Source organism: Brienomyrus brachyistius, chromosome 6, assembly GCF_023856365.1.
Source record: "Brienomyrus brachyistius isolate T26 chromosome 6, BBRACH_0.4, whole genome shotgun sequence".
Taxonomy (NCBI): Eukaryota; Metazoa; Chordata; class Actinopteri; order Osteoglossiformes; family Mormyridae; genus Brienomyrus; species Brienomyrus brachyistius.
Window position 1 is genome coordinate 4499723 of NC_064538.1, and position 24697 is coordinate 4524419.

Consider the following 24697-nt stretch of genomic DNA (forward strand, 5'->3'; position numbering starts at 1 on the left):
ATATAGCGTAACACAAAAACCACCGAAAGTATTGTAGTGTGTTTAGGAATAGTGTTACACATGTTGCTGGGAGGGATATTTTCTGTGGGCGTGCGCCCATCCAGGGGAGAGTGTGTGGGAGGGATGAGAGGAGGCGGGAGAGGGGCTGACGGGAAGGTGAAGGGGTTCGGGAAGGTTAAGCAAGGAATGGGTGTAGGCAGGACTGTTCTTCGACTTGTTCTTTGAAATATAAAAGTTTGTACGGTGTGGCTGTGGCCATATCAGCCAAATAAAGTTAGTTTTCAGCTACTTGCCTCCTTATTTCCATAACGGAAACATTACAGTATGTTTTGTTGCTAGGTTTTTACTTTGACTGCCTCCCTATTAGTTCCAGTGAATAGGTTTGAGTAGGGCTTTTTTCATATGCCCTAAAAAATATCACAATATTTTCAGAGATTTTCACCATGCACATATTATGAAATCCATATGTACAATAACAATAAAATATGACAGGTGGTTTCCAGGTTTTCTGATTGATGACCAAATTTTATTACTGTAATGACCAGATTAAATTAAATAAGATCTCCGATGGTTGGTGCAGAAAATGGATTTATTAACAGCAAGTGGTTCGGTTATATCCCACACACACACTCGTGCAACAGCACACCAAACCACCCCCAAAAGCCGACTCCCCCCCCCTCAAGTCCCACGTCACACGCAATTCCATAACCACACCCTCATAAGCACAGAACCTAACTTGACAGAATAACATCGAACACATAATACCTGAAGGTATTACATTACTAATAGATATGGCGCGTGTGACTGGTTTGATATGGGCGCCAGCAACTGACTCATACCTTGAAGGAATTTGTATAAATAATGCACTATAACTATTAATTACGCAAGAAAACAAATGTTTAGCACGATATTATTGTCATGCCAGCCTCTTCCGATCCTCGTGTGTGCCACGCCCCCCTGATTATCCACGTGTGCTTCCCTAACCATGCCCAGCTGTATCCTGTTGATTTGCCCTGTCTTTGTTCTGTATCAGTCCACGTCTTGCCCTGCCTTTTGTCCGTCATTGATGTTAGTAGCGTTCCGATGTCCTCCGTAGCCGTCTTCCCCTTAATAAATCCCCAGTTTTCCCCGACTTTCGGCTACCTATTTCGTTCTTCCCTGCCTGCCTACCCGTCCGCACCCGCGAATCCTGACAACTATACACTGATGACGATATGAATGTTCATAAACACGACGCGATATTTCACGGTCCAGCCCAGTCGGATGCCGTTTCATCTTCACCGTCTTTTCTTTAATTAATAAGGCATATACTTTCAAAAAGTCATTTTAAGGTCCCTTCTGGTGTCATCGCCGACATCGCGATGCCAGCTTGCAAGCTAGCGGACCTTGTAGGTGCCCGCAGGCATCTTACGTTAAGCAAGATAAGTTTGGTGATAATTAATGCAGCTAGCGAATTACTTACATAAAAACCCATTCCTTGGGGGCGCAGTAAGTTATCGGATTGACTAATAAACGACAAGAAACATAAATAACACAATCAACAAAAATCTGCTGCCAAGTCAATCAGTACTAGTATTTCCCGCTTGCTCCATTTTGGACAGCAGTTAGACGAACTCTATCGGCAGTCTATTAGTCATCCTGCTGGTTCTGGATGTAGAGGGTTTAATTTCGGACCGTATTTTAAACCACTGAAATTCTGGCAGCGTATTTGAAATAGCGAAAATAACGGGACTGAATATTGTAAAGCGCAAATAAGACGACTGAATATTACTGCTTGAATAATAAAGATGCGAATAAAACACATGGAATATTTTCAACTGAATTTCTTCTTTTCAAATTTATTTTGAGGCGAAATTAAATTAACTGAATTAATGTGGTTGAATTATAAACATGCACTTTAAAATACGTATGTTTTGGAACTGAATTTTGGAAGCCGAATATTTTTGTACTGAATATTTAAGCAATGAAATTACAATTGAAATGTTTTCAGTTGAAATGTTCAATGTTTAAATGTATACACATATTAAATTACAGCCCCCTAAAATTCAAAGCATCAATAATGCAATGCTTTTTTATTTGATAAGTGTAATTCAACGAGTTTTTTTCATCAACGACTTTTGTCATTAATTTACTTCCATATGTCTCCAGGTTGATTCCTGGCAAACAACATCTTTCTCTTTGGTTCCATCTTCAATCTTCTCCTCATCAATGTTACAGCTGAAAATGAACAAAATTATTTAATTACGATTTGCAAACATATGAAACACTGCACATTCATGACAACTGCTATTTCATGAGACAAGTGAGCAGGAATCAGACTGACAGGTGTAACACTCCACTGAATTAACTTCTCTCACATTTAAATTAAGAAAGGCTTACTCATCCTGTCCATGGTGTGCAATGTACGCCGTCTGTTGAGTAATAGCCGTGTGAACAGTCCTCACACTCCACATCTCTCGTCTTTGATCCTTCAGAAGTGAGTAATTGTTAATAAGCATAACTCACCATCAGCCAGCAATAGTGGCTCCTATGTGTTTTGTCCGTTGTCTTATTTACTTGGGTGTGTTGCTTTAAGTCTACACTTTAAAACACTGCAAGTTTCAACATAAAATACAGCAGGAATGTTATCTAAGTTTTCGGAATATGTACAACTACAAACTGCATAGAGAGTAAGGAGGGCTTGGTGTTCTCCTGCACAAGGTAACAGCTGCTGGTCCTGTTTCTTTTGTCTATCTATGCAACAAAGCTACTGATCTATCAACGGCTGCCAATAGAGCTGACAGTGCTAACAAGGTAAAGGAGATGTCCAGCTTGTCTGGCTTCTAAAGAAGAAGGAAAAAATACAGACCCATTCTGTCATTATAGATAAGTTAAAGTCCCAAGCTAACAAAATCAATGAACTGGGGAAAAAAACTACGGGGAACAGAATTTGGGTTGAATTAGAATTTCAGGGAAATTTAAATTCCAATTCCAGTTCCATTTCCTGATTTGGACTGGAATTGATCAATGCATTCCGGAATGGCCCCAACCCTAGTGTGATGTTTAATGTACGTCTAGTTTTCTAGTTGATCAGTATAGTTTTCTTGACGATAGTTAAAGCAATGAGAATGGGCTTTGAATTTTGGATTGGTGGGTTATTTAACGAAAGATCTCAAAGTAAAAAGAAGGATGGAAGTAATGGAAAACTACAGTTGAATATAAGAGAAATTCTGTTAATGACTTCTTTCCAAAAATGTTGCTAGAGTGATAATAGTCATCTTGGGTATGAGATATAAAGTGCATGCATATGTCAGAGTCTTATACATCCTGTGTTGGGGATGTGAGTTCTCTGAATTACCTTGTACTTTATAAGTTGTAAATTAATGTTGTTAGTCATTGTGAAATTGTTCCTACAAATTTGGGTCCAGAATTCAGTGTTTATAATTGATAAAATTCCTTACCATGCTTTGATTGGGATATTAGTTTGTATAATGTGCAATGGGTCTTCCTTTGGTCAGATATTCTATTGAGTGATTCGACTAACTGGGGTGGGAGTAAATTATTATTTTATATGCTGATTTCGGATGTAGGGGTGGCATAGTGGTGCAGTGGTTAGTACTGCTGCCTCACACCTCTGGGACCCAGGTTCTCTGCCAAGGTTCCATGTGTGTGGAGTTTGCATTTTCTCCCTGCCTTGTAACAGGGTTTCTTCTAGGTACTCTGGTTTCCCCCCACAGTCCAAAAACATGCCGAGGTTACCAAACTGCCTGTAAGCGTAGGTGTGAATGGTGTGTGTGTGTGCCCAGCAAACTGAACATTTGGTGTTATGTTTCTGTAACGTGACGAGTTCAATTCGGGGTGTTTTATTTTTCTAATAGAATTTGCTTATTATGGAATTTAGTGACTTGATCCAGTTAGTGGTTTAGGGGGTCGGCATCATTGTCAAATGGTAAATGATTTTGGTAACATCTTCACTTTTATAATAGCTGTTCTGCCAAATAATGAAAGAGGTAGGTTTATCCAGAGGTTTAAGTCATTTTCTATTGTTGTCAGTAATGGAGTAAAATTTTGATGAAATAACTGACAGTCTGGTGAAAATAATTCATACCCAGGTACGTAATGTGACCAGAGGGAATGGAGAAAGGTCGCTTTTCAGCTCCAGTATTCCAGTGTTCACCACATATGGGGAGAATCGTTGATATATATAAAACCCTGGGCCAGTGGTGTTGAGTGCTTTAGCTTGTTTAGGTAATGCAAGAAATTTTAGAATGGAAGGGATTAAGGGAGAATGTAACATTCTTACCTGGTGTTTTTATCTCCTGACCAGGGAGACAAGACTTATGTTCTGATGCGAAGCTGCATTCATTATCTCCTGAATATGCTACACAATAAAATCCATCCAGAACGTCACAGACTGTGTTGCTAATTGTGGTACATTTTCTGAGGACATGAAGCCCTTGGCCTGAAAGAGCAGATCACAGGCATCACAACATTTTTTTAAAATGTATTTTTTTAATGAAAATTATAATATTTAGGAAAATGAAACTCACCTGAGTCACAAGTTTTGCACTGAGAGCAGCGTTTCAAACCATTAGGTTTATCCATATATGTCTGATCAACACATGGCCTGCAAGTTGTGCTTGAATCCGATGTACAGTCTCTATGAACAATCATGCCTTATATTAAGAAAACAACAGTTTTATTAATAAATCTTAATTTTCAAAATTATACATGAATAAAAAATCCAACCAAACTTTTAAAAAAGCATAACAAATAAACTACGTTTTTATTTTACTTCAAATGGTCAGCGAGGCCATATGCTTTGTTAGTTTGATAAGGAAATTAAATCTATAAGTAAAACTACCTATTCCGCACATGGGGCAGCATTCACCATCGTGCCTTTCGTACTCTGCGGGGCCACACTTTTTTCCAGCAACCATCAGGGACAGGAAGACAAAAGTCCTGTAAATACAATAGCATTTAAATACATAGTGTTACATCTGTAAGACGATGTAAAGGAATATACTGTTTTTATTAACCACTGGGCCTTTAGCCGATGCTCTGCTTATTCTGATTCATATCGGTCTTTTGTTAATTGTATTCGAGTGGTTTGGTATCATCTTAGGTGACAGCAGGGCACTTAATGGCTTCACTACCGTCTTTACCTCATGAAGGTATATATAATTTATATTGTGAGAAATAGATGAGAGTTCAGCTGGGGTTTGACTTTTTTTTGGAAGGAAAACTGGCATCGGGGTTAAAGCTCCGAGTGAATGGACCTAATGACGTCCATTATGATTTTATTTTATTAGAAATAAAAACACGTATTAACAATCAGCTGCAAGTGTTACTAGTCTATTTTCACACAAACAGCCACAGGACAGTAAGTATTCATGCTAAACGGATTCCCGTAAGACGCGACGATGCTCCGGATGAGCAGCTATTGAACAGCGTGCATTCAGCTTCTGGACGGTCTATAGCGCTCATGGACACCATGACGAACCGAACATTAAATCTCTATAGTTTCTGCGTAACACGAAGCAACTTCGACTGAAGAATGCGGAAGAAACGGGACAGAATCGAGCATTACACCGCTAAATTTAGAAGTAAGTGGCTGTATTTCACAAATATTTGATGAAAACATCAGCAAGAAGGTCATTATTTAGCAAACGAACTTATTACAATGTTTTCAGGTAAGTTAATTTGATATTATCGTGATTTTAATGGCGGAGAACACACCCACTCAGCGTATTTACAACACTGGCACTGCGTTTTTTCCTGTACAACGAAATTCCCGATGGTTCAAAAAGCCTCAGTTATAATTCCCACTTTGAACTCACCCATATATAATATATGTCACCATCCAGGCCATTTTAAAGAAGGAATTTTTAGAAATCACCCGTTTACGCAAACAATAGGACGTCTTTGAGCCGCTTGAATAAGTCCTTCTGATCAAAAAATACACTGTATTCTAGCGAATATGAAGTCATGTTTCAGAAGTATGTATCAACTTATTTTATGAAGTAAAAGTAACCACATGTAGAATAAATATGATTAAAACAATATTGCATTTTTTGGATATTTTTTGTATTTTTAAACCGGCTTTACTGAGGTCAGCTATGAATTCGCCTCCCTGCCCTTGTAAGAGCGGGTATGTTTTATATAGCGCCCGTGCGCACACAGACATATAAATATAGCATATATCTAACATTAATATCCTCATACATATCTACGATTTCTCCCAAGAACACACTTGGGGCTCAGTGAACCATGGGATTCATTCGTACACGGCACTGGCTAGATTGTAACTGATATAGATCTCTATGGATATGTCCTTCATGCAATAGCGCAGTTATTTTCAACCTCTGTGCTGCGGCACTGTAATGTGCCGTGAGAGATTGTAATGTGTACCGTGGGAAATTTATCCAATTTCACTTAATTGGTCTAAAACCTTTTTTGAAAATGTATTATTTGCAAATAATATGCCATTGCCTAGTGTCTGTGTTGTAATAGTTATGTATTTTAACAAACAAAGCTATTTCAACAGTACCTTGATCCCCGCCATATCGCGGATTTTTCTAGATTCTGAAAATTGTCATATTTTTGTTTTATTCAAATGTTGGCTTCAGAAAATATTTTTAGATGTATTTTGATCATTTGAACCATCAAAGTTTTTGGTGTAGCTATTAAACTATCTGTAGCACATTAATAATCCATCCATCTTCTGTAACTGCTTGTCCAGTGCACTGTTGTGGGGAGTCACGAGGCAGTGGATGGGATGGGATGCCAGGCCATCACACCGTACACGTTCATACACAGAATCACATACTATGGGCTCCTTTAAGACACAAGATCCCCTCACCCAAGGCTCTTGGACTGCTGGGGGAAACCGCTTTGGGTAGAACATGCAAACTTTAACACAGAAAGAGATGGAATTATATCCCCAACCCTGCTGACATGAGGAGATAGTGCTACCCACAGTACTACCTCACATTATTCATCTAACAAACAAGTGGCACAAGGTCAGTGCTTCCGACGATGACACATGGATTACGGAACACAAACTGTGTGCTGACTATAGCAAACCGTAATGACACTTACAGGTTGGCAACAGTATTGGAGTGGGAGGTCTAGGCTTTGGCCAATTTCTGCATGCTAATTAATCTTTCTGATTAGTGAAGCACATCGGAAACAAAAATGTAAAAAAAAAACGTTTTAAATATCTATCATATAAGACATGAAAAAGTCAAATCATAAGTTTGTTTTATTTTTTTGATTTGAGCCAAAATGACCTTTCCTCTCTGGTATCACATGGATGAATTCACTGACCCAACTTATGCAAGCCAGTGCAGCTTAGATCCATCACTGTGGACACAAGGACAGTTTTACTGTGATCCTCTGTCCTGCAGCTCCACATTACCCAGCAGCTTGGATTTCAGGAGATGGTGACTGAATTACTCGGCCATCCGCTCTGAACTGTACTCCTCCGAGTAGGAGAGGAGTGTCTGCAGCCCTCTTCTCATTGGGCTGCCCTGTAAAATGGGTTGCATAGTTAATATTTCTCACACTTTGTTGAAGTCATTCTATTTAAATATTTTGCCGTTGTGTTTTCTTTTCATACCTATAATTATATGACCAGTTGTACAATTAGCTTCATACTCGGCACCGTCACAACTGGAAATGATACGACATCGAACCAAACAATCAGTAACCAGAAGTCAGCAAATTTTCACTATTCACTAGCGATTACGTCAGGGGAGACAATCCGTGACGGGGGGGGGGATCAGTTTAGAGCACAACACCGGCCAATAGTATTTTACGCTGGATCACGTAATTTGCAGACTTAGGCGCAGCGTTTGAGATAAACTCATACGTGGTAGCTCTGACAGAGCATGCTCCACAAACATGCATGTAATTCAGGTATTTCCTACTTTATCGAGACAAAGTACGTGCCTTCTGAACAGGACCCGCGATCCCATGTAATTTTCACATTACGTCTGCAGGGGGAGCTGGAGTTGCATCTTCATCGTAGTTGGCAGAAGTTTCACTTTAAGAACACAGTTGTTTAACGAATGTTAACATCGGCTACAGTGAAGGACAACCCCAAACACAACTAACATAAACGATAACATAGTTGTAGCGAGTTTCTTGTTCACCTCTGCAAATATCAACTTCCAACAAATATCCGGTTATTTGAGCTCTTTTCATACACTTTCGCTCTTGGCGTCGCAGACCTTTACAAAGTGTGTATTATCTCGGTGCGATATGCATGTAAGTCGCTTCAGAAACCGCAGCGCATATAAACATCCGGGCCGCAGAGCGGAGTGACGCCCTTTTATTTTCTTGCCTCTAGATGCTCCTTTCCGTTGCAGTGTTTGTGTTTCCGATTTTTTTCTTGTTTATTGATCCCTTGTCATTCCTCCCTTCGTACCAGTTACACTTTTTGCTGTCTTTGCTGCTTTATTTCCGCGTCTGTAGCTACGCAGCACTGATCTGGTGGCTGTCCAGCACCTCAGAGATCAAATGACAAAATGAACGCGGTTTCTGTAGACAGAAGATAAAAATGGCAGAGTACTCATACCACAGCTTATGTGCTTCGTGTGAGGATGCGGCGCCATAATACATAAAACGAAATATGACGTCCAATCAAAATCACATACGAGTTTATTTGATCGGTGACATTTTTTTTTCTAAAATGAACAAACTGTAAACAAGTTTTAATTTCAGGCTGACACTGCATTCTTCCTATTACAGCTGAAACAGGACAATAACATGAAAATATACATGAAGTGCAGGTTTGACATATACAAACACGGCCAGATAAAATGTACAATAATTTTTAAAATGTTACAAAAACTCATTTAAAAATTGGGAGATAACCAACATTTCTACTGTGCCTGACATTAACTGTGCTAGCTGCAGACCTGTGTAAACTTACAGTCTTGTTGTGTAATAGTGGTTCTCTCTGTGCAGGCCAAATCGCTAAGAGTAATATCATTGAACATGATTTAAAAAATGGTCCAGACATGGAAAGCGCCGTAGCTTTCACTCCTACAATCTAGTTATGTTGGAGAAAGCGCCGTAGCTTTCACTCCTACAATCTCCTGTGTGAGGAAGCGCCGCAGCTTACTACTCACACACTTCCACTTCTAGGACCCAGGAATAATCGAGACAGCACACGTCTTTCTGTTTTACTTGCGCAAGGGTGCCCACTTCAGGTGCAACAGACAGTATCTGCGCCTCTGTTGAGTGTCACACAGGACAGTCCCTTGGCTTCTTTATTTATAGGGTAGGGGAGGGGTTACATGGGTCTTGTCTTTAACACTAGATTTACCGAGTTTTTATTCTCTGCTGAGAGTCCCAAGGTGTTTGTCACCCCTGCTGTGATTTTCGCAGGTCTTCAGCCCCATCCTCCTCCTGCTTTTGTTGTGCAAACACACCCATTACCTGTGAGGCCTGGCGCATTTGCATTTTTTACTCAGAGTAGCTCAAATCCAAGGCAGGCTAAACCTCTGTGTGTGACATGGAAACCTTCACAAAAGTCTGCCATATCTATACCAAATATCCCACACGCTGACTGACCTGCAAATATGAAAGACGCACATTCACAAAATATATGGAAACACAAGTCTGTGTTATTTATAAAACAAATTGAGTGAAAATAGAATGAAAAGTTGCTAATAGAATGAAATGAATAAAATGAAAACATGCTAACACTTCAGTCTCCAATGCATGTTTGTATATAAATGTCATAAGCTGAGTGAAGTCATGGTCCATGGCTCATACACATACAGAATAAAATGTCATTTCATTTTCATTGGCCATCACTGAATTATAACACCAAAAGTGAATTTTGTTTTTGTGTGATCTCTCCAGCTTTGCATGTTTGGCTGTTCATGTAAAAATTGATGTATCCGTGCCTCAGTTCCAGGTTCATCTCTTCGTCATCTTTCTGCCTTTTGTCTCAGTGGTTACTGTCCCACACAGTCTGTCTATCTTTCAAAGTCTGTGTTTGCAGCGTTTGAAAACCCAGTGACCATCATCCCTGTATTTGGCAATGGAGTTCCTTGGCTAGAAGAATCGGAAACAATCTTCTTTTTCCTTTCCACCCTGTAGATGCTTTGTACAGAACGTAGGCATTCACGGCCACCAAGTCCAGCATGTTGTAAAACACAGCTACTGGCCACTTGCTTGTTGCTGCTCGTACTGAATACATGTGCGCCATTCTAAACACTGACGTGGAGAATTCCTCTCCCTGTGCAGTGTCCTTTGCCAATGGAGGAAGTTCACGGCAAACGTTATTCACCATGCCCAGTAAAGTGAAGCAGTCTGTGTGACAGTGACAGTGAGGTGAAGAAATTGTCCATTGTGACATTTCTCCCGTCATCCAGAAATGACTCCATCAGACTCATGACCACGTTCTCTGCCAGCCTTCACCAAGAACTGTGCTGAAAGTTTCACTCCAGGAGAACACATGAACATAGATGTACAGCTGTTCTCGACCAAGGTTCATTGTCCATGCAGTATATTTACATTTACATTTACAGGATTTGGCAGACGCCCTTAGCCAGAGCGACTTACATAAGTGCTTTGAGACTCTGCAATGAATTTCCGATGCTAGCTCAATAAGGACCCCAGCTACGAATACTATCTCTGAGAATGCCATTGAGTAGTGCAGAATTTTTATTTTATTTTATTTTTTTAAAACACACACCAGAAAAAGAGTCGAGTAAGAATATAGAAGTTCTACGTCAGGTATTTCTGAAAAAGAAAAGTTTTGAGTCGTCGCTTGAAGACATTCAAGGATTCAGCTGTTCGGACATCTAGGGGGAGTTCATTCCACCAATTAGGTGCCAGGACAGAGAAGAGCCGAGACGCGTGTCTTCCTTGTGCCTTGAGGGGAGGTGGGACCAGTCGAGCAGTGCTGGAGGATCGGAGAGATCGTGGTGCAGAGCGGGGTGTGATGAGGTCCTTTAGGTAGGATGGTGCCAGAGAATTTTTGGCTTTGTATGCGAGCATCAGTGTTTTGAATCTGATGCGTGCAGCTACAGGAAGCCAGTGGAGGGAGCGCAGCAAAGGAGTGGTGTGGGAGAACTTGGGAAGGTTGAAAACAAGACGAGCAGCTGCATTCTGAATCAGTTGGAGGGGACGGATGGCGCTCAGTGGTAAACCCGCTAGAAGCGAGTTGCAGTAGTCAAGGCGTGAGATGACGAGGGACTGGACGAGTATCTGGGTAGCCTGGGTGGAAAGAAATGGACGTATCCTCCTGATGTTAAAGAGGAGAAACCGACAAGAGCGAGAAAGACTGGCGATATGTGAGGAAAATGACAACCGATCATCTATGGTAACTCCAAGGTTTCTAGCAGAAACCGAAGGACGGATCAGGGAGTTGTCGAAAGAGATCGCAAGGTCCTGGAGGGGGGATGAGTCAGCCGGGATGTAAAGCAACTCAGTTTTACTAGTGTTGAGTTTTAGCTGGTGAGTGGTCATCCAAGATGAGATGTCTGCCAAGCATGTAGAGATCTTAGTGGAGACATGAGTGTCTGAGGGAGGGAAGGAGAGGATGAGTTGAGTGTCATCGGCATAGCTGTGGTAGGAGAAGCCATGTGAGGATATAACTTCGCCAAGAGATTTAGTGTAGAGGGAGAATAGGAGAGGGCCAAGAACCGAGCCCTGAGGGACACCGGTGGAAAGACAACGTGGAGTAGATATGGATCCATTCCATGTCACTTGGTATATCGCATCCAAGCCGGACAAATTTGGGATCAAGTTCTGGATGGCCACGGATTTGTAGACCAAATACGTCTGCAACGTGTCCCCTAACTTGGGAAAGGACCCCAGTCACCAGAAAAGGGAGAGGCTGGCAGAGAACATGGTCATGAGTCTGATGGAGCCATTTCTGGATGACGGGAGAAATGTCACAACGGACAATTTCTTCACCTCACTGGCACTGTCACACAGACTGCTTCAGCGCAAAACAACACTACTGAGCACAGGGAATAAAGTTTGGTATGAACTTCCTCCAATTTCAAAGGACACTGCACAGCAAGAGGAATTTTCCGCGTCAGTGCTTAGAAGTGGCAGTGTCTCCTTGACAATTTATGCACCTAAAAAAACAAGATTGTGTGTGTTCTGAGTTCTTTGGACCAAGATGTGGCGATCTGTGAAGGCAGAAAGAGGAAACCCAACACGATAACAGACTATAACCACATGAAGGTATGTGAATGTGTGTATAATTTTACATCAGTGCTACAATGTTTTCTGATATGTACTATACAGGCCTATATAGAAAGAAGGTAGAAAAAAAGCAAATACACTCATGACTCTCTCTCTCTCTGCTGTTATCGTGTGGTGTAAATGTGTTGGACCAAATGGCGCGCATGTATTCCGTAAGAGCAGCAACATGCAGGTGGCCAGTAGCTGTATTTTACAACATGCTGGACCTGGTGGTGGCAAATTCCTACGTTCTGTACAAGGCATGTACAGGGTGGGAAGGCAAAAGAAGATTATTTTTGAGTCATCTAGCCAAGGAACTCCATTGCCAATTTATGCCACAAAAGGCTATGGGGACAGAGGAAGGCTGCTGCTGTGCCAGGACTTGTATGGACAACTCAGTGTCAGGTACAGGAGAACTGCAACAGAAACCGCAGCAGGTTTACCAGTGCAAAGTGTTACAAATTCACTTGCGCCAAATGCAGGGATGATGGTCACTGGGTCTGCAAACACTGCAAAGTTTGAAACACTCAATTTTTTTTATAAATAAAACAGACTTGTGCTTCCATATATTTTGTGAATGTGTGTCTTTCATATTTGTAGGTCAGTCAGCGTGTGGGATATTTGGTATAGATATGGCAGACTTTTGTGAAGGTTTCCATGTCACACACAGAGGTTTAGCCTGCCTTGGATTTTAGCTGCTCTGAGTAAAAAAATGCAAATGTGCCAGGCCTCACAGGTAATGGGTGTGTTTGCACAACAAAAGCAGGAGGACAATGGCCCAAGAAACTCTCAGCAGGGATGCTAGTAGGTGTTAGGCCCAGGGAATTTACGCAAATTTGCGTAGATTTGGCAGTTCTAGTACTAGTCAATGCTGTGTGAGGCCTCCGTGAAACAGGGTTAATACAAAGCATTACATTTCTCAAGGTGGGCCCCCTGCTATGTTGACAGAATCTGTTTCCTTTCTCAAGGTCTCTTATTCCTGCGTCACAATCTGGTAGGCCCCTGTGAGGACATCTTGTCTGCAACCCTTTCTGGGCCATGGGTTAGCTGTTAAGGGTTGCACGTACACATATAGGAGGATAATAATATGATAAAATACACAGATACACTCTAACATTCCCTCCTGTTTATCATGTTAATTATACATTTGCTTGTGAACAGACAGGAGCGAGGGTGTTGCGCCAGTATGCTTCAGGATCGGGCCATGCCGTTGAGGATTTCGGCTCGTCCGTCATGGTGCGTCATGCATCCACCCCTGCTCCTCTTCATCTGCATCTGTTTCCATGTTTTGGGTGAGGGACAAAAACATATTCTCCTGGGCTCGGAAAGCAGAGCTCAGGGCAGAATTAATCATTATACGAAAACAAGGTATCACTGTGATACAACAACAGAAGAACATCACAAAGAATGCAAAAAATGGTATACTCAATTTGAGTAATATGGACCACCAAGCCCTGGCAGTGAACCAGGACATCCAATAGTCGTTCTGCGTCCTTGTGTCGGTGGTCATAGCAATTTACAAGTCCTTCAGCCTTTGCATTGCCTTAGTCATGTTGGGTGAATGCACATTGTCAGGAATGTATGTACAACAGGTTTGGTTCAACAATACGCACACTCCTCCCTGCGCTGCAGTGAGAAGATCTAGCGCCATGCGATTCTCTATCACCATTTGCCTTTGTAGCAGTTAGTCAAATTCTTATTGGATACCACATCATATACATATCGATACCAATAGTTCCGTAGGAATGGATGGGTTTCGTCTCCTTTTATGCTAGTGAGGTGCACTCCGTCCGGAGTCCACCTTTTCTTCTCCTGCACCTCAGTGTCTGGTACCAGCCATAGAATCAATATTACCATAAGACAGAAAAGACTTCCTAATATTCCCTTAGCCCACCACGGACACCCTACCAGAGCCATCCTAAAGGAGTACAGTTCAGCTGTTTTCTTCACCGGGTTGAGACAACGAAAACCTATTGTTTCTTCGTGCCTTTGTAGCGGACTTCCACTGTTACTCCGCGAGTGAGGCGTCTGGTAAGGGCAGAATGAGCTTACAGTGACTCTTGTGGATCCAGGAAGGTCTTTCTGCAATCTTCAAGGCAGTTGGTGTAGTCAGGAGGACTTGGTATGGTCCGTCCCACCGAGGTGAAGTCCAGTCTTTCCTTTGTAGGACTTTTATCAACACCCAATCACCTGGCTTCACCGTTTCCTGCAAAGTAGACACAGATGCTTCTGGCAGATTACCAGGGTGCTGGATATTCTGTTTGGAGATCAGCTTACGCATCCAATCAGCAAGTGTCTGTTCATGAGCTGCCTTTCCTACATCAGTTGCTTCCCCCAGAAACGGAAATGGCCTTCCGTGCACGATTTCAAAAGGGGTTAACCCATTCGTTGTGGGTGTTATTCTCATCCACAATTTTACTAATGCTAAGCATTCTGGCCACGGTCTGCCTGTTTCTTCCATAGTTTTTCTCAATCTATTTTTTACTGTCCCGTTTGTTCTTTCCACCAAACCTGCACTTTGCGGATGATATGCACAGTGATTTTTTTAATACAAAACCCAATGTTTGTGAGCATAAATCTAGCACCTTGTTCACAAAATGAGATCCGTTATCTGACCGTATTACTTCCGGTATTCCATATGTGGGGAAGAAATGGGACACCAGACACTTGGCCACTGTGACTGCATCACAGTGTTTTACTGGGTATATCTCCACCCACTTTGAAAAAGTGTCTATTATCACTAGGCAGTATTTCACTCCCTGTGACCATGTTAATTCCACAAAGTCCATATGTATTGCCTGAAACGGTTGTGTAGGGTTAGGGAATTGGCCTCGTTTGGGTCTTAGATTGCCCTGCGCATTATGTTTACAACATATAAGGCATGCTCTACAGTAGTTTTTTTGCAAAATTGGAAAAATTTATAGTGTAAAAATGTTGTTGTATTATATGTACCATCCCTCCTGTTGAGACATGGGTTACCCCATGACTCACAACCGCGGCGGTTTTATACAGGCTGCGGGGTAAGATAGGTTTTCCGTCTAACTTGAATAGGTCTTTCACTTGTGTGGCTCCTCGCGAAATCCACTTGTCTTTCTCTGACGTAGGAGCTTGTTGTTGTGCATCATATAGTACATCTTGTTCTATAAGGAATAACCCCTTCTCTGTTTTTTCTGGCGTTTGCTGGGCTGCTGCCTTTGCGGCTTGGTCAGCAACGCATTGCCTTTCGTTTCCTCTGAATTATCAGTCTGGTGTGCTTTGCATTTACATAACGCGAGTGTCTTTGGTTTTTGTACAACGTCTAACAATCGAAGTAGAAGTGCTGCGTGTCAAGGTTGTTCCTTGAGAACTTTTAAACCCTCTGTTTTTCCACACTGCTGCGTGGTGGTGCACTGCAGAGAACACGTATTGACTGTCCGTATATATTGTAATCTCCTGTCCTTCATGTATTTCACAGACTCTGATTACAGCATATAATTCTGCTGCTTGGGCTGAGCATGTGGATGGTAAGGCTCCTGCCTCTATTACTTTGTCTTTAGTCACAACTGCGTATCCAACCTTATTTTCCCCGTATCTGTCTTTGGCTGCAGAGCCATCGACAAATAAGGTTACGGCGCTTGGAATTGGAGTTAGTGCAATATCAGCGCGAGGTTTTGTCTGTTCCTGTATTTCTGTTTTGCATACGCCACTATTTGATCTCCTCGGGCTACGAATGTTGCTTCTGGTTTAGTTTTTTTTAGCTTTCTGAGCGTGTTGGGCATACTCAACGGCTTGCTGCACTGTACCTGTGTTTTGATGGACCCAGTATTTATCAATATACTTTTTTATTTCAGGTTTTAACCCTGCTAGGAAAGCCCGTTTTAATTGTTGTTGGTACACCCCGTTCTCGTCCTCCCCATGAGGAATCCCAGAGTTTGTCCTGAACAACGGGCGTACCCTGTCCAAGAAATCCTCTGGCTCTTCGCCTTCCTTTTGCTTACATTGGGCTATTCTCCCGTAATCAACTCGTCTTGTAAATGTTGTTTCTAGTCTCTGTCTCAAGTCGCCCAATGCTAGTTGTAATTGTGTGTCATCGTGACCGAGGGGCAAATTGTTTGCTCCTTGTCCAGTAAAGTCTCCAGCCACCCGGCCCCATTTATGATTAAGTAATTGTCTAAAACAGCGGAACAGCTCTCTTCCATTTAGGTGAAAACTGACCTGCAACTCAGTCATGGCGGACCAGAATTCAGGTACTCCATCCTCTATGGGTGGAATGCCTTTTAGGGCAGCAGCCCTATCTTCCGCTGTCCAGGGGCGGTATACTAATATTGTTGCTGGTGAGGCTTGGCCTCCTTCGCCAGGGGCTATACGGGGGGTTGCAACTTCTACCATGGGAGCAAGCAGTTCAGATTCATCCTCGGAATCCGAACGGTACCATTGTGTTTTTTTTATTCTCGGGATTTATTCGCATTCGTAAATGCGGGTCTGTCGCTCTCGTTTGGTGTGGCCTTGCACTCCCTCCTTCAGCTCCCCGCACAGCAGGAAGTGGGGGGTCTGGCATGTTATGCTATGGTGGGGGATGCTGTAGTACTGGTGGGCCGTCCGCTGGTGTCTGCGGGGGAGCAGACGGCGGTGTTTCCTCGTCTATGTTAACAAGGGCCGCTTGCAGCGTCTCCTTTTTCTTTTCCTGTTTCTTTTTTCTGGCTATATCACGGAGTTTGCTTTGTTCTAACCAAACATCGGATAAGACATATTCTCGTCTTTTCTGTACTTTGTCCTTGCCTGTACAGCGGCCGGACATCATTTCTAATTTCAATTCTGTCTGTAATCTCAGAATATTTTCTGTACTCAGGGTTCCTGAAAACCCATGCTTTTTCCGCCACTTTTGGTTGCTTATTATTCCTGCCCCCTCCTTATATTTTTCCATGAATTTCTCATCACCCGCCAATTCTACCTTGCTTTGACTCTGTCCCATTATTGTATATACAAAAAATAATAACCCCTAAGTGCAAGTCCCTGGCATGAGACCTCGGGAGGACACTGGCACGGCCTTCTACTGTCCTCTAAAGAGACAGCGGTGTCAGTTTTCAGGGGTGAAACCCGTCCTTTTTCCCTTGGTCACCAGTATGTTGTTGCACCTAGGCCGGGTGTATGGGGCCGCTACTGCCCTCTCAACTCACACCCGCTTTCCCTGCTGCAGCGTCGCGCTTCTCACCTGGTCCTTCCTTTATGACGAAGTGGTTCTAGTTCTTGTCCGGGGACCCGTCAGGCGCCAGCCCAGCCGTCCGGGAACAGTTCTAACCACCGGCCTGTGGCGAATTCACGTCGCAGGTCTTTCACTCACTCCCTATGAGCGAGACTGTCGACAGCTTTCGGTGTCGTTCGTCGGCGGACTGGTTGGCGCCCTCTGGTATCTCTCTCCGGATCCGGCTCGAAGGACCAATTTATGTTAGGAGAAAGCGCCGTAGCTTTCACTCCTACAATCTAGTTATGTTGGAGAAAGCGCCGTAGCTTTCACTCCTACAATCTCCTGTGTGAGGAAGCGCCGCAGCTTACTACTCACACACTTCCACTTCTAGGACCCAGGAATAATCGAGACAGCACACGTCTTTCTGTTTTACTTGCGCAAGGGTGCCCACTTCAGGTGCAACAGACAGTATCTGCGCCTCTGTTGAGTGTCACACCGGACAGTCCCTTGGCTTCTTTATTTATAGGGTAGGGGAGGGGTTACATGGGTCTTGTCTTTAAACTAGTCAATGCTGTGTGAGGCCTCCGTGAAACAGGGTTAATACAAAGCATTACATTTCTCAAGGTGGGCCCCCTGCTATGTTGACAGAATCTGTTTCCTTTGTCAAGGTCTCTTATTCCTGCGTCACAATCTGGTAGGCCCCTGTGAGGACATCTTGTCTGCAACCCTTTCTGGGCCATGGGTTAGTTGTTAAGGGTTGCACGTACACATATAGGAGGATAATAATATGATAAAATACACAGATACACTCTAACAAGTATGGTACAAAAATATTGTTTGGCATAAATCACTTAGTAATGTCTTTTTACATTAAAAAAATGGTCCAGACATGGTCATTTAGTATGGTACAAAAATATTCCTAAACCCAAAATTCTACTGTATGCAGTGTTATATACAGTTGGTATAAGTATCAACCTTCCAAGATATGTGCATGAAAAAAACAGAGCAGGATAAACAGACGATAGATGGATGTTTTAGTGTCATTCACAAGATTGACCACTTAATGCTTAACATGTTACTGTTAACCATTGGCTGGCTGATGCCATCGAGCTCCTTCGCATGGGGGGCGATTTTAGGGGTCGTGCTGCAGATACCACACATCATGCAATATCTATACAACATGAACCAGGCCATTCTGTAAACCAAACTATGAGTTATGCATAAATCTACCTCCATATCTTCTGTTCTTCTCTGGCCTGTACTGGCTGTCTACAGTCCTGTCAATCCCCAGTGTAGGTGCCCAGATCAGGCAGATGTATGTCACATATTGTCTTTTAGCTAACACTTTTATCCAGAGTATCCATTTTCATAGAGTAATTCTAGATAAGTAGTTGGCTACTTCAGTTAAGAATCACAGCCACCGCACTGGACTGGTTTGACGCCTGCCTCTTGATGATCATGTTGGTAGGTTAACTGTTTTACTGGTACCTGAAACCATTCAAGGGAATATATTAGTTTCTTGATAAATGAATGTATAAAAATATAACTTGTAAATATGTGATTTCTAAAAACAAAGTCAGAAATGCCTTTCATCATTACTAATACTAACATTATTAATGTAATCAAAGAATTTCATACTAGCAATTCAATATAGAAAATAACTTACCTTCCAACTTCTGTAATTAGAATGGAAAACATCAATGCCTACATCACTTGGCCTCCTATTAAAATAGTAGAAAAAATACAACAAACAACAAACAAATAAATTTATTTTTATATAGCGCATTATCACAACATTATATTGTCTCAAAGCGCTTTACAGCATCCTCACCCAAAGCCCCCAGTGAGTAAGCCATAGGCGACAGTGGCAAGGAAAAACTCCCTAGAAGGAAGAAACCTTGGGAGGGACCAGACTCAAAGGGGGAGCCCATCCTCCAGGGGCCGGCAGGGATAGTCAAATAGAGAGATGGTTAAGTGCCAGAGATGGGCCAATAAACAAACAAATGTACAAAGTAGAAAACACTGAAGTGGAAAGTCACTAATCTTTTTTGTAAAACCACCCATTCTTCTGCTAATGTTTGTTGCATGATATGACTGTGTGTTTAATCACACACCAATGTCAGAAATGGGTGTGGTTTAATGTAATCTATTTAATCAGGGTGTCCACTAGGGGTGTAACGTGTTCAGTATTTTAACGGTACGCCCCGAAAGTTCAATACGTGAACCACAGTATTACGATATTCCTGTCATTTTCCCATACATACTGGCATAAATATAAAAGGTGTTTTTTTATTCTTCAAAAACATACATCTAAAAACTGGGGTTGTCATTTTTGAGGGGTACAATTTAAATGCCATTACACAACGGTGTAAATTAGCTCCCTCTTCGCTAAAGGCTTCCACATACTTGGAACGTAATCGACATCATTTCAGTAAATACGGCAGGGTGATGTTTTTATTTTCTTCTTAAATATAAAAATACTGAAACCGAACCGTTACCATGGCCCAAAAACCCTGAAAACTGAACCGTGGGAAAACACGCACCATTACGCCCCCTAGTGTCCACATGCTTTTGGCCATATCATGTATTTAGATTTTCCTATCAGACTCCAACTGACTCATTTACTTAATGCTCCACAGTAACAGTTCCAAGAATTCTAAAGATCAGAAACTAGTGTATCCTACTGTCCTTACATTAGTGATTAATTTCAAAAGCAGTAAGAAAATAATTATTTTCAGTCATTATAATACATATAACAAGTCAAGCATACTTAACAAAATAGTCAATAAATCACAATCCTGACCAGGATAAGTGGCTGAAAGACGGATGGATGCTAATGTTTGATGTACAGAGTTTATAATTCATTGATCCATATAACACAATGGCCAGCTTTAATATAAAGCATGTTTTATGGATGTAATAAATTTAATTTGTAAGCATGTATCTACATTTAATATAAAAATATAAAAAAAAATATTGACAAATTTAAAACATTAACTAATTCATGAAACTAGACAATCACAGGAAAAATCCTCACTTATCTTCATTGTTGTCACTAAAAAGAAATTACATTTTCATTTGCTAGAAATAATATGAACGTGATGAAAATGACATTTTTTTCTTTAATTGTTTAAAGGAAATATGTGAAGTAGCACACCGGGATCGCGTTCTGGCTGTCATCGACTCTGTCGGATTCTTGTACTGGAACCTGGTCAAAAGGATGGAATATTACTTTCTAACAAAGAATTGTTAGAAAGACAAACAAATCTGTAGAAATACAACTAATAAAAACAGAATTTCTCAGAACAAAGATTGAAATGCCTTTCATCAGTACTAATAACTACCAATACCAACAGTATTACTGTATTCAAAAAAATTCATAGTAGCAATTCGATATAGAAAATAACTTACATTCAATCGTCTGCGATTATCTGTAATTTGCAACAGAAAAAAATAGCCACATCAATTGGACTGCTATTAAAATAGTAGATAAAAATAAACAAACAAATGTGCAAAGTAGAAAACATTGCAGAGCTACTTCTGAAAACTCAAAAAGACATTGACTGACCTTTTGCATAAAGTAACAGAAATAGTCCAATTAAAGCAATCAGAAATAATGTGAAGGCAAAACATATTAAATATCTGTGTCTCAAGGTTAATTCCTGGCAAACAACATCTTTCTGTTTGGTTCCATCTTCAATCTTCTCCTCATCAATGTTACAGCTGAAAATGAACAAAATTATTTAATTACGATTTGCAAACGTATGAAACACTGCACATTCATGACAACTGCTACTTCATGAGACAAGTGAGCAGAAATCAGACTGACAGGTGTAACACTCCACTGAATTAACTTCTCTCACATTTAAGAAAGGCTTACTCACCTTGTCCATGGTGTGCAATGTACGCCGTCTGTTGAGTAATAGCCGTGTGAACAGCCCTCACACTCCACATCTCTCGTCTTTGATCCTTCAGAAGTGAGTAATTGTTAATGAGCATAACTCATCATCAGCCAGCAATAGTGGCTCCTATGCGTTTTGTCCGTTGTCTTATTTACTTGGGTGTGTTGCTTTAAGTCTGCACTTTAAAACACTGCAAGTTTCAACATAAAATACAGCAGGAATGTTATCTAAGTTTTCGGAATATGTTCAACTACAAACTGCATAAAGAGTTAAGTGTAAAAAGAAGGATGGAAGTAATGGAAAACTACAGTTGAATATAAGAGAAATTCTGTTAATGACTTCTTTCCAAAAATGTTGCTAGAGTGATAATAGTCATCTTGGGTATGAGATATAAAGTGCATGCATATGTCAGAGTCTTATACATCCTGTGTTGGGGATGTGAGTTCTCTGAATTACCTTGTACTTTATAAGTTGTAAATTAATGTTGTTAGTCATTGTGAAATTGTTCCTACAAATTTGGGTCCAGAATTCAGTGTTTATAATTGATAAAATTCCTTACCATGCTTTGATTGGGATATTAGTTTGTATAATGTGCAATGGGTCTTCCTTTGGTCAGATATTCTATTGAGTGATTCGACTAACTGGGCTGGGAGTAAATTATAATTTTATATGCTGATTTCAGATGTAGGGGTGGCATAGTGGTGCAGTGGTTAGTACTGCTGCCTCACACCTCTGGGACCCAGGTTCGAGTCTCTGCCAAGGTTCCATGTGTGTGGAGTTTGCATCTTCTCCCTGCCTTGTAATAGGGTTTCTTCTAGGTACTCTGGTTTCCCCCCACAGTCCAAAAACATGCCAAGGTTACCAAACTGCCCGTAAGCGTGGGTGTGAATGGTGTGTGAGTGTGCCCTGCAAACTGAAAATTTGGTGTTATGTTTCTGTAACGTGACGAGTTCAATTCGGGGTGTTTTATTTTTCTAATAGAATTTGCTTATTATGGAATTTAGTGACTTGATCCATTTAGTGGTTTAGGGGGTCGGCATCATTGTGAAATGGTAAATGATTTTGGTAACATATTCACTTTTATAATAGCTGTTCTGCCAAATAATGAAATGGGTAGGTTTATCCAGAGATTTAAGTCATTTCCTATTGTTGTCAGTAATGGAGTAAAATTTAGATGAAATAACTGACAGTCTGGTGAAAATAATTTATACCCAGGTACGTAATGTGACCAGAGGGAATGGAGAAAGGTTGCTTTTCAGCTGCAGTATTCCAGTGTTCACCACATATGGGGAGAATCGTTGCTTTACGGGACAGTTTTATTTTATAATTTAGTTTCCTTTCAATGCCCACTCCAGGACAGGGTTAATGTGAAGCTGAATCTGTTTCTTGGAGCCAATTTACAATTTAGAAGTTTTACTTGTGTCTTGTGTACTTAAGGTGTGGTTGAAACTTAAATTTTGGAACCAAGTAAGAAAAAATTTTCAACCATGATATTTAAATTTGTATTTATACTTTGTGACTTTGTGACAAGTTATACCAAACCTCCAAAGAACATTTATATGTATTTATTATAAATGTTGCCATAATATATGAAGTGAGGGCAGGCAAATAGCACAGTACTAAAATATAGCCATCAAGGAGCCAATCAGGCATAAGTGCAGCATGGCGGAGCTTCCAATGAATGCCCAGTTACGTGCATAAGCAGCACTGGAGTAACATACCAAGAACCTACGATGAGGGGCACTGAAATTAAAGTGTAACATGTGGCAAATGCTCCACTGCTGATCTTTAACATATTTGCCCCTCAGGCACAAGCAGGACCATCCCCAGACATTACCAGCTCCAGTGCACTGGCAGGGTGGAGTGTCGTACAATTACTGACCCCTCCCCCATCTGCTGCTTCCACACCCCCCACCCACCTGCAATATCACACCCATGACACTGAACTAAACTGCATTCTATTCATACCTTATTTGTAGATCCACATTTATTATGTCCTGTAACTCGGTCCCATTGCCGGATAATACATTCTCATTGCACCTTTCTCTGCACTTTTTTAATTCCTGACCCCATGTTACTTGTCATACATGTCATTGCAGTGACTATATATATAACCCTGGGCCAGTGGTGTTGAGTGCTTTAGCTTGTTTAGGTTATGCATTAACTTCTAGAATGTAATGGGATTAAGGGAGAATGTAACATTCTTACCTGGTGTTTTTATTTCCTGACCAGGGAGACAAGACTTATGTTCTGATGCATAACTGCATTCATTATCTCCTGAATATGCTACACAATAAAATCCATCCAGAACATCACAGACAGTGTTGGTAATTGTGGTACATTTTCTGAGGACATGAAGCCCTTGGCCTGAAAGAGCAGATCACAGGCATCACAACATTTTTTTTACATTTATTTTTTAATGAAAATGATAATATTTAGGAAAATGAATCTCACCTGAATCACAAATTTTGCACTGAGAGCAGCGTTTCAAACCATTGGGTTCATCCATATATGTCTGGTCAACACATGGTCTGCAGGTTGTGCTTGAATCTGATGTACAGTCTCTCAACACAATCATGCCTTATATTAAGAAAACAATAGTTTTATTAATAAATCTTAATTTTCGAAATTATACATGAATAAAAAATCCAACCAAACTTTTAAAAAAGCATAAAAAATAAACTACATTTTTATTTTACTTCAAATGGTCAGCGAGACCATATGCTTTGTTAGTTTGATAAGGAAATTAAATCTATAAGTAAAACTACCTATTCCGCACATGGGGCAGCATTCACCATCGTGACTTTCGTACTCTGCGGGGCCACACTTTTTTCCAGCAACCATCAGGGACAAGAAGACAAAAGTCCTGTAAATACAATAACATTTAAATATATAGTGTTACATCTGTAAGACGATGTAAAGGAATATACTGTTTTTATTAACCACTGGGCCTTTAGCCGATGCTCTGCTTATTCTGATTCATATCGGTCTTTTGTTAATTGTAGTCGAGTGGTTTGGTATCATCTTAGGTGACAGCAGGGCACTTAACGCCCCCAATGGCTTCACTACCGTCTTAACCTCGTGAAGGTATATATAATTTATATTGTGGGGAATAGATTGCTGGGGTTTGACTTTTTTTTGGAAGGAAGACTGGCATCGGGGTTAAAGCTCCGAGTGAATGGACCTAATGACGTCCATTATGATTTTATTTTATTAGAAATAAAAACACGTATTAACAATCAGCTGCCAGTGTTACTAGTCTATTTTCACACAAACAGCCACAGGACAGTAAGTATTCATGCTAAACGGATTCCCGTAAGACGCGACGATGCTCCGGATGAGCAGCTATTGACCAGCGTGCATTCAGCTTCTAGACGGTCTATAGCGCTCATCGACACCATGACGAACCGAACATTAAGTAAGGAATAATTGACGA

At 41.1% G+C, this 24697-nt stretch overlaps 1 protein-coding gene and 1 long non-coding RNA gene across 5 annotated transcripts in view; one reads left to right on the forward strand and one right to left on the reverse strand.

Moving 5' to 3' along the window:
* LOC125745241 (tumor necrosis factor receptor superfamily member 14-like) overlaps positions 1-24697 on the reverse strand; it is a 38943-nt gene that overhangs the window by 5682 nt on the left and 8564 nt on the right. The window contains exons 4-13 of one of the 4 annotated variants that reach the window (XR_007398606.1): positions 24030-24127; positions 23716-23841; positions 23470-23628; positions 21244-21328; positions 20928-21082; positions 20771-20790; positions 20517-20567; positions 19191-19291; positions 19026-19080; positions 18335-18847 (exon numbers count right to left, since the gene is read on the reverse strand). Coding sequence is in view for 2 of the 4 variants with exons in the window: in XM_049017889.1 (XP_048873846.1) it covers positions 20490-20567; positions 20771-20790; positions 20928-21082; positions 21244-21328; positions 23470-23628; positions 23716-23841; positions 24030-24127 (721 nt within the window). In the remaining 2 variants the exon portion in view is untranslated. Of the gene's footprint in view, positions 1-17780; positions 18848-19025; positions 19081-19190; positions 19292-20461; positions 20568-20770; positions 20791-20927; positions 21083-21243; positions 21329-23469; positions 23629-23715; positions 23842-24029; positions 24128-24697 lie in introns of those variants that run through there. The other 3 variants (XR_007398605.1, XM_049017891.1, XM_049017889.1) reach the window with 3 other exon arrangements.
* LOC125745246 (uncharacterized) lies at positions 13064-18257 on the forward strand. The gene is made up of 2 exons (XR_007398610.1): positions 13064-13163; positions 18028-18257. It is a non-coding gene; the product is annotated as an uncharacterized LOC125745246 (long non-coding RNA).